Raw genomic sequence first — 10,861 nt, forward strand, 5'->3', positions numbered from 1 at the left:
TTCTCCACTATTTAAGTTACTTCTCCATTGAAGAATATTTTGAGGTAAAGTTAAAAGAAAAGCTTGTTCATGTTGACAAGAGACCATTATGAATCATGTTCCTTTCCAGCCAACTTCAAAATCTTGGTAATGTCAAACAATGTAAATGCGCTACAAGATGAAACCCCTCAAGAATTTTAAAGTTTTGAAAGGGCCAAGAGCATGACTAGTATAAGCCTTAGTTAAGAAGGAAAAAACAATTATATTTGAAGTAAAGAGAGGGTGGGCCTTGGTGCACTAGCAAGGTTTCACCTTTGTGATTTGGGTGGCACGGGTTAGAAATAACGGAAACACCCTCTCCGCACATGGGTTAAGGGTACGTACAGCTGACCCTCCCGAGACCTTGCAGTAGTCGGAGCCTCAGGCATAGAGATACCTTTTTTTTTACTAAAAGTGATAAAAGTTGATTAAAGTATGTTGGGATTCCTTCCCAGTTACTCAAAGAAATGCATTGATGTGGTTGAAGGGGGTGATCATCTAGCAGTGAAGCCTAAGAGAGGTGCAAGCCGCACTAGAACATGAAGAAATAAAAGTTACTGAAGATTAATCCTCAGGACAAGTCATGGAGTTGATTCCATATATCAGATTAGTTTGAACAACAGGTGTGATTCATCATCTTGTAAACGAAAATGCCTACACAAATACAAATTGAGAATATCATTTTCATGTTTTACTTACTTTTTAATCTTACTATCGTTACATCATGTTTCATCTGTTGCAAGCCCACTTCAGAATGAACATTATTGATAAACATCATATACAGATATATGTCCAATATTGCCTTGTCTAATCTAAACATCTTGTAACAAAGTTATTAGACGCCCTAATATCCTATGTCAAAGTGATCCAACTGAAGTTTCTCATCTGTATGTGGTATTACTTAAATAAAATTGAATTTACATCAGCAATCAATGATTTCATTGAATTTGATCAAAAGATCAATATCTCCTTCCCAAAGGCCTGGAAACAAATGGATAGTGTTCAACATACAATTTGAAATTCTTTTTCAAAGTGCAAGGGGTGCGAAATAGATACTATGAAAAGGGTACTGCAGGTACCATTTATTGGTACTAGTTTTTGGAGGGAGTATCCACACACTGTGATCTAGGAAATGTTTATAAACACTACTCATCTGGCCATGATTTTTTTAATTACACCCGTATTATTGTCTTTTTGTCAACAAATTCCACTAAAATTTCAGTGTTTCTAAGTGTTCAATGAAATGAATAAGATTGAAAAAAAATTACAAACTAACCAACCTGCTGCACCAGAAGGAGATGCATCTGGACAGAACCGCCCACTTAGCAAGCTAGGGTGGTATAGAAGATGCAAGCTTCCTTCAATCTCAGAATTCAACATCAAGTTCTCTTCTGCCAGACTCCTCATATGGTCATTTGTTGCCAACCAGGGTAAACCTACACCATTTCCAAAACACGGCAATGCATCTCCTCCCCTTGAAGCTAGCCGACTCATTCTCTCTGATCCAATGGGTTCCTTAAAGATATAAACAGGCCCCATCTCTGCAAATAGGGGGCACTGCCTCCGACGCCGCTGCAGACCAGCCATTGTGGGTGGTGGATTCGTCCCTATGCAACAAAAAGCCAATGGCTTTGAGATCCTGGGAAACTCAAAAGGGCGGCTCTCATGCAAGTTCCCATTAACATACAATCTCAATTCGCTCTCTGCCTTTCCAAGCAAACCCTGCTTGCAAGTATGTTCTAACCCAACAAAGTACCAACTTTGTGGCTTGAATGCATACGTGAAATGTAAAGAAGCCTTTTTACCCTTCCCACCACCAACCTCCACTACCAAGAACTGGCCATGAAAGTAGGCTTCCAAACCATGGTTATCAGAGGATAGAAAGCTAAAGAGCCTCGGCATATGTGCAGTGCCCTCTCCTGCAAGTGCACTTGCTGCTGCTGCTGCTGACACCGCAGATGTCTTGCCCGACTGTGCTGCAGCTGCAGCGGCAATGGCAGCAGCAGCAGTCGCCGAGTTGAGTGTGTCTGCAAACGACTCTATGTATATCCATGTGGCAAAACCATATCCATTAGAAAAAGGCCATCGGCTCTCCCCAGGACCAAGCAAGCCAGAGCTCTCACCATCAAACTCAAACGTGCATGACGGGCCACGGGCCTCCTTGCTCCGCATCGCCTTCTCCAGCACCAGTATCAATGGTGTTGCCCAGTCAGTTTTGAGGGTCTTCTTTATTAGTCCAAGCCAGTGGTGAAGATCAATTACACTCAATGAATGCCCTGCTAAAACCTGAATGCTCTGGCACAATGGTGTGCCATCCCAGGGCACCCGATCAAGGGAATCGACAAATAGTTTCTCTGCTGATTGCAGCAGGACTCCAAGCAATCCCGCAGCCGAGCACATTGCACGATTTCTAGTGCAAGCTCTCAAAATTAAAAGCAAACCTTTAACCATTCTTGTTCTCGGAGACATGTGGGTCTCTGAGTCTCCTTCCCAGGGTAACCAAGGGATCAGCTCAGCAGCAACCACCGCAGCTCTGGAACTCAACATCACGCTCGGAGGATTTGCAGGAGCACCAGTACCAGTTTCAACAAGGCCTTCTACTCCGCCCATGGTAACAAGCAGAGCATCGACCACGGATCTCGACACGTCCCCGAAATCGCCACCATCCGAGACCACTGATTTGAGCTTCTCGATGCTCTCCGTCTTCCCCATGATGGCGGAGTCCACCAATCGCACGAGCTCCGGGGAAATGTCAGGCATCGCCGGCTTCGCCCTCGGCTTCGTAGGCGAGCCCACAGGGGACAGGTAGGAATCGAAGCTTCCCGACGAGGGCGACGGCCTGAGCACCGGGCCGGAGGGGCTGTGGGGCGGAAAGGTGTGCATGTCAGCAGAGTGCGAGTCGTAGAGCTCCGCCGCGGCGGTGGCGGAGGGGGAGGAATCGGAGGCGGCGCCTGCGCCGGAGGAGCGGTTCAGGTTGTCGGAGGTGGGGGAGCGGACGGAGTCGGCGGTGGCGGGGGCATGGTCGGGATTGCCGAGGGAGACGGGCTCAAAGAGGTCGTCGTCGGGTGTGAGGCCCGCGGGTGGATGGGCCCCGCCGGGCGCCGGGCTCCGCGAGGAGTTGGCCGGCGGGGAGGAGGCTGTTTTGGCGGGTTCATGTGGATCCTCTTCCATTGTATCCTTCTGGATCAAAGAATCCGTCTAAAGACAATTAAAAAAAAAAACAGAGTGTGGTGATAATAGCGAGTGGTAGAAATTAAAATCGACGTGGGATAATAGATCTGACAGAGTAAAAGAAAGGAAATGGAGACGGGGAGAGGAGAGGAGAGGAGAGGAGAGTGGGGTGAAACGAGATCTGAAAGGATTGGAAATAATGATAGGGAATAACGTGAAGGGAGAGATGAAGGGGGGAGATCTCACCTGGATTAAGAGGAGAAGAGAGGCATGGCGAGGGGATGAGAGAGAGAGGGGGGGAAGACTGAAGAGGAGGAGGAGGATGGCGAGGGTGGTAAACGGAACGGAGACGGGAAGGGAGGAGGGAGTAGAACCGGCTTGATTCGGTAGGGGTTTTCGGCTATTTTTCAGGTTGGTCCTGGCCAGGTGAGCCCCTGATTGGTGGACTCGTGGTAGGGGCGGTTTGTGACGTGGAAATTTGATGAACGGTCCTGAAATCATCACTAAATTATCTTGTCCGGTTGCAGCGGCCCGCACGTGAGAGGCGCGTATGAAAATTATAGAAGTTGGTGATCTGTCATCCGGGAAATGTAGGCTTTTCTTAATCCTTATCAAATTAGTCCTTATCCTTTCTAATTTCTACCACATACCCGCTCAACCCGTCCAAGATGGCTCTCACTGGAATTCACTAACCAAATTAATCCTTGCCCCCTTCTTACCCTGTACCTACTTTGACCAGGGATGATAACATCCGAGCAAGCACTTGGATGGTTCTTTTCTTGAAAAAATAATCTGGTGCACTTCCTTTGTTTCTTATCTTCCGAGCATGTGTTGAATTTGATTTAGATATATAGTTTTTTTGAAACGAGTTATTATAACTATAAAATGCAAATCATTTAGCAATTCGCAGCGCAAACACTGCTCAACTCTCAAGTTCATGGACTAGATAGAGTAATGTTATAATATTAGAAAGATGCTTTTAAATGATGTAGATTAATGTGCCTAGATAAAGGCAGTGTAACTATTCAGCAAATTATAAATACGCTAGAATACTTCAAGTGGTAGAAATTTTGCCCTTGCCCCCAAATGCAGAACTTGAAGGCTGCAACCTGTAAACAAACATTTTAGATTCGTTCGCCTCGAGGAAAAAAAAAAAAAAAACAAAGAAAGGTGTTTTTCGAGCATATGCTCATCTAAATATATGGAATTACATGAATACACATACAAAGATGCTATTCATATATATAATTTTCTTTTTTTTCTGCAAATATGCTCGTCCCATCTTAGTGGTTTAAAATTGAAATAACTGAAACACCCTCAACACGTGATATGCAAAAAGAGAATTATAAGGGTATACATGTAAATAGTAACTTTACAAATGTATCCATACAATTTTATATATTTAGGAGGGTATATACTTAAAAAAATAATAATTAAAAAATGATCAAAACTCAACTAAGACTTACCAAGTCTTGATGGGAGGCAAAATGGATCGTCCTATTTTCGGCATCAAGTCACCCAATTCTGATCAAGCCGACCTCAAAAGAAAAACATGGAACAGCTGTTAACTAGGAAATATCAATATGTAATAACTGATTGGGTAGAGATAAAAGAGAGACTTAAAGAAAAATACCTACCCCGTAACTACCAGGACGATCTCCTTAATCGATGGAACACTAAATCCACATTTGTAAGGCATCCTGCCACATGGAGCACTTCCACGGGCCCTAACTCCTCAGGACCCAAACCTTCCATAGGGTCCACTACTCCTAGGCCCCCTCCTACTGCCCATGCCCCAAACCGAGACACTAACGACACGAAAATTCTTGGTGAGCCTCCCAAACCACATTCCACAATTCGGTGTTACAAATGCCAAGGTTTTGGTCACATTGTCTTCCAATATACTCATAAATCTTTCATTATTGCTCAGCAAGAACTAGGAGGTGACACAGATGACTTAGAGGAACAAATTTATAAACCAAACTTTGATGACATTTAAGACATTGAGGAAGAGTGTGATGACAAACTTGAAACCCTAAGAAGCACCCACATTACGCCTAGCTCGCTTGCACAGTCAGATAGCGAGTCTGACCAGTCCACCATGAGTGTAGTTGGATATGCCCTCACACAACCCATCGAAACTAATGTTAGGATTTCGGAGCTTGCATATGCATTTGCACAACACATTCATAAGTTGCATCAGAAAATCCATAAGGGCATTCATGCATGTACTACTCAATATAGGATGCAAGCTGATTTCCATGCTAAAAAATTTCAAACTTGGGGTTACATAATGATCCATCTTAAGGAATTGCAGTCTCTTAGTATTGGACCATTCAGGGTGTTGCACAAGAATGGCACTAACGCCTATGCCATTGACTTTCCATTTGATTTTGGTCATAGCTTTGCTCTTAATATTAAAGATTTAGTTGCAATTCCCGATAACTCTTTTGTTGCACACTCTTCTATACCCGATGTTTATCCTATTATTAATTCCATGCCATCTTCGTTTTCTTTTATCCTCCATGGAGCACAAAAAGAGTATATTGATTCTATTTTAGCCGAGCAAATAGTTTTTACCAGTGATGGAGGCATCCAATATTTTTTGGTTCGTTGGCGAGGACAACCAAGGTCCGGCTATACTTGGACCCAACACGAGGAGATACCGCCGATTGATCCTGACTTATTGGAGTAGTACCGAGACTTTACCAAGCCGCTTTCGTCGAGGTAGACATCTTTCCACCCGAGAAGAGTTGGTGCGGACACCAATACCAGATCAGCCGGTCGCCACAGGATCCAGCCAGCTCAGCGGATTCCAGCCGATTCAGCTAGCTTGATTTTATTTTGGATTGATTTATTTTAGTTATGTTTATTATATGTTGATTAGGTTTATTTGCATATTGTCATTTGGGTTTATTTGCATAATGTTATTTTAGGGCCTTTTTGGAATTGTTTTATTTGTAGGAATCTGTTTGTTATTTTGTGACCCTATATATATGGGTCCATGCTCATGTTTAGAGTTTGATGAATGATGAATAAAAATTAGTTTCCTTGTCTTCTTCTTCCCCTTCCTCTTCTCCTCCTTTTTTTCTTCCTCCTCCTCTTCTTCCCCCTTTCCTCTTCTTCCTACAGTTGTTCTGCATCAGCAAGCTAATATTTCAAGCCCGATCTAGCCCATCAAGCTTAAAATGTAGGCTCAAGCCCATCGGAAAGTAACGTGCAACAACAATGCCATGAACACGAGGAGAGTAGGGCATAATGAAGAGTTAGGGCATGTAATATAGCAAGTAAACCAGAGTGTGATAAAAGTATGCAGGAGCACAATATAATACGTTCAGAAGTACACTTGATAAGTGAAACACTATGCGGTGAAATTGTATGAGAGGGGCATATGACAAGTGAACTTAAGTGTGCTGAAAACATATAGTAGCATATGATGGTGCATTTGGATGAGAGGGGGGATTAGGTAAGGATGTGAGTAGTATACATAAGAGGGAGATTATTGGGAAACATGTTTGAAAATATAGTCCCACATTGGATGGTAAAAGAAGGGTGAAATGATTGATATACTACTTCGACCCAAAACTTAACAACTTAAGCTCTCTTTTTTTGGTTAGCTTGTGTCCGGCTACCTATCTCGATTATTTGCTGAATTGAAAGATTTTAAATTATTTAAGAGTGCAGCAATCTTATACCAAAAAAAAGCACAGCATTTTGTAACAATCATCCTGTAGTTATTCAAGAAACTCTAAATTATATTACTAAGAAAAAGAATAATATTTTAATAGAATGAAGAAAGATATCAAAATTGTGTTTGACAAGGATCAAATTGAAATTTATTGTTATACCTTATTATGGTTAATAAACAAGTCAAGACACTATTTGCTCTGTAAACCAAGTTCATGGAAAAATCTCACACTGTGATAAGATGAAATTAAGATACAGTGTTATTTCGGAGATGATGATACCTTATACTAGTTTCTAAGCGAGTTAGGATTGCTTTGCAAAATCAAGTTTGTGGAAGAGTCAAATGCTGTGATAAGTATGAAATGAAAACATTGTGAATTATATGGGGGATTCAACATCTATAAGTAAGGCATAGGTAAGAGTGTGAGATTACAAATCTATCCTTGGTTTTTAACCTTAAGTAATTCTTTATTTTGAAGCAAAGTTAGACGTATTGAAGATATTAATCAATAGTTTATAAAATAAATTTGAAGTGCCGCTTCATTGTTGGAGCTGTGCTCATATAAAAAATAAATATTTTTAAGACAAAATGAAATTAGAATCTTATTAAAATTTTAAATTATATTCCATCTTCTATTTCTTTAATAGCTCAAGGTTGTTCAAATCCAATTTCATCCTATGTCTAATTTAACAATTGCATCCATAATGAACCTACTTATGCCAATTGATACAGTTGATATATTTCCCTAATTTCATACCCGAATTACCAATTTCGATGCAATTCCTAGAGTTCAACTTCTTTTTGAACCTAATCCACCCACTCTTCTATCTAATCCCATCTCTTATTGACCAATTATAAGTTAATTGAATACGTTCATTGCTAACTTCACTAAATTAATCTACATGTTCTAATCGCAGTTCATCCTATCTAATATGATTAATCAACTGGTCCAATTCTCTCAAAATAACCCATCAATTCTATGTTTCCTATATCTCGGTTAATGATTTGTGGATCCAATTAACTTCCTCACACCTAATTTGTTCAATTTGTACATATGCAAGTAGATTGGAAACCATGTTCAATATTGAGCCTAAATTTGATGATTTTTGAAAACTAGTAGAATAGGCTCAAATTAGGATCATAATTGAATGGTGTCCTCAACCCATAGCCTACATGTTTTAATTATAGTTTAATATTTTGTAGACATCTCAACCCCTGTTAACTAAAGTCACCCAATAATTATCTAAAAATCCATCATAAAATTATTAAAACATCAAAAGGTGTGAATATAAAGTAGATATGATCTTTTTGAGCTCCCAATTACTTTCTCTCCATAAGCTACAAGGAAAAAAACACTTCTAGCCATCAGATTGTGAAAAGAGCATTCAACCTATTGAACGAAGTCTTTGATCTATAGCTCTCTCCTTTAGCCAATCCATAGATGTCACCAGATTTCACCAAGTCAACAAAAAAAATCCAAATGTTACCATTGTTTTCTTCATCATCTTAGACCATTCGAGAAGAGATTAGATCCCTTTTTGGTCTTTTCCAACTTCTTCTAGCCCTCCGTTAGCTCTCAAGTCTTAGAGCTATAGCCTAGGATCCCTTAAACACTCCTTTTGCTTTCCAACATTACTTTTATTATTAAATATTTACCTTCCAATTTAAGCCTATTATACATTATGCATGTTTACTATCCAATTTGCATGAACTTGATAAAGTGTTTACGGGATGCATCAAAAATAGCTTAGAAACTCTGTATATGGGGGGCACCTGGCTTAGCGGTTATTTGCCGGATTGGTTGGGGAAATTTAGAATGCTCAAAGCTCTCAATTTAAGTGACAATTCAATTTCTAGTCCTATTTCTGCATCAATTGGAAGACCGTCGGCACTTCAAGAATTAGATCTTTTCAATAGTAAGCTGAATGGGACTATCTCGGGACGTCTTGGAAGGCTAGCAGAGCTAATTTCATTACACATAAACTCGAACTTTTTGGAGGGTGTCGGGTCTGAAGAACACTTTGCCAATCTCACCAAATTGAATGAACTATTTTTGTCAGATAACCATTTAATTCTGAATTTGATATCTAATTGGATCCCCCCTTTTCAATTTTAGTGGTCATATATTGGTTCTTGCAAGCTAGGACCAAAATTTCCAATGTTGCTCCGGATGCAAGAAAATAATAGCAATCTAGATATATCTAGCACTAAAATTCTAGACACTCTGCTAGATTAGTTTTGGAAGTTATTTTTCTAGATATTTCAGTTGGATATCTCCGGCAATGGAATTATTGGTCGTCTACCTGATCTAATAGGCTTCATCAACTTTAGATATTTTAATTTGAGTTCTAACTACTTTGAGGGTCCTTTGCCAAATTTTTCTTCTACTATGGGGGTGGTAGACCTATCAAGCAACTTATTTTCAGGAGTGATTCATCCAGGCATTAGCAAAGTATGCCTTCTTTGTCATATCTCTCTCTTTCCACAAATAATTTAGGTGGTGAAATTTTCTTGTCTCTTTGTCAACTCAAATGGGAGGTTCTTGATCTTTCAAAAAACTACTTGTTGGGCGAGCTCCCTGATTGCTAGAACCACTCTTCTCTTATCACTATCATGAATTTTTCAAGCAGCAGTCTATCTAGAAGCATTCCTCCATCAATCTGTTCATTACCATATCTTGAGTCGTTGCATTTGAGTAACAATAATCTATCAGGAGAACTTCCATTATCCTCGAAGAGTTGTATGACTTTAGATACTTTTGATGTTGGACAAAATGGATTCTTTGGTACAATACCTACTTGGATAGGAGAAAATTTACTATCTTTGAAGTTCCTTAGCCTACTATTAAACAAGCCTGTTGGAAATATTTCTCCTAATCTATCAAGATTAAGGACTGTTCAAATCCTGGATCTTGCAAATAATAGTTTATTAGGAACCATTCCTTCGAGCTTTGGGAACTTCACTGCCATGAAAGTGTCAGGGGAGACACATGGAACCATTTTAAGAAATAATGGTAGCTATCATGAAAATATGCAAGCGACCATAAAAGGAAAGAATGCTGGGTATGTCACATTGCTTCCACTTGTGATCATTATGGACCTTTCAAACAATAACTTGTCTGGAACGATACTAGAAGAACTGACCAACCTTTTGGGACTCGTGAGCTTAAACTTATTTAAAAATCATCTGACATGAGAGATCACAGAAAAGATTAGTGCGTCGCAATAGTTGGAGTCACTTGACTTATCAAGAAACAACTCTTTTGGTGGAATTTCTTCAAGCATGATTGCCTTGACTTTTTTGAGTTTTCTGAACTTATCATATAACAACTTGTCAGGAAGAGTTCCATCAGGTCATCAATTTTAGACCTTCACCGATCCATCTATCTATGCTTGTAATCCTAGTCTTTGTGGGTTCCCATTAGCTGAAAAGTGCAAAGATGACAAGACAAATCAAGGTCCAAATGTTGTTGGAGGGGATGAACAAAATGATAATGCCATGGATGAAGAAGGATCAGAAATCAAGTGGTTGTATATAAGCATGGGGCTAGGATTCGCAATCAGCTTATGGGTGGTTTTTGGTCCATTATCATTCAACAAAAAATGGCGAGAAGCCTATTTTTGACTTATAGATCAAGTTTATGATATGGTTTACGTAGCCTGGCAGTGATTTTTAGTAAGTTTAAAGAGCATAATGTTGTAGCATAATTGTTTGGAACCTTGAATTATGTCTACATGAACTTTTTTCCTTTTCTCTCTCTTTTTTTTTCAAGTGTTTGTAAAAATATTGAGAATGGATTATTTGTATTATGTTATAAAGTTGGGTCTATCTCTACTTCATCTATTAACATCACATGTTACCTATATTAAGAAGGCAGGCTAAGCTTGTGAATAAAATCCATTCTTTAATTTTTGTTCATTATGCTTTAAGAATTCCTAACATAGTGCGCCACCTTGGTTCAATGATGCAAAGTATCTTGGTTCT

General features: G+C 39.8%; 1 protein-coding gene and 1 pseudogene across 8 annotated transcripts in view; one reads left to right on the forward strand and one right to left on the reverse strand.

Annotated features, from left to right (window-relative positions):
• The window catches only part of LOC103718064 (BEACH domain-containing protein C2-like), a 57,061-nt gene extending 53,497 nt beyond the window's left edge, over positions 1 to 3,564 (reverse strand). For 7 of the 8 annotated variants that reach the window (XR_015976197.2, XR_015976199.2, XR_015976198.2 and 4 more), the window contains exons 1-2: positions 3,436 to 3,564; positions 1,299 to 3,216 (exon numbers count right to left, since the gene is read on the reverse strand). Coding sequence is in view for 2 of the 8 variants with exons in the window: in XM_088717965.2 (XP_088574091.2) it covers positions 1,299 to 3,189 (1,891 nt within the window). In the remaining 6 variants the exon portion in view is untranslated. The remainder of the gene's footprint in view (positions 1 to 1,298; positions 3,217 to 3,435) is intronic. The other variant, XM_026808837.4, reaches the window with a different exon arrangement.
• Positions 3,565 to 9,331: 5,767 nt separating this feature from the next.
• On the forward strand, positions 9,332 to 10,501 carry LOC148714305 (receptor-like protein EIX2; annotated as a pseudogene).
• The last annotated feature ends 360 nt before the right edge of the window (positions 10,502 to 10,861 follow it).

The sequence above is a fragment of the Phoenix dactylifera genome, chromosome 3, assembly GCF_051530095.1.
Source record: "Phoenix dactylifera cultivar Ajwa chromosome 3, Ajwa_hap1_PhDact_Kaust_v1.1, whole genome shotgun sequence".
NCBI classification, from domain to species: Eukaryota; Viridiplantae; Streptophyta; class Magnoliopsida; order Arecales; family Arecaceae; genus Phoenix; species Phoenix dactylifera.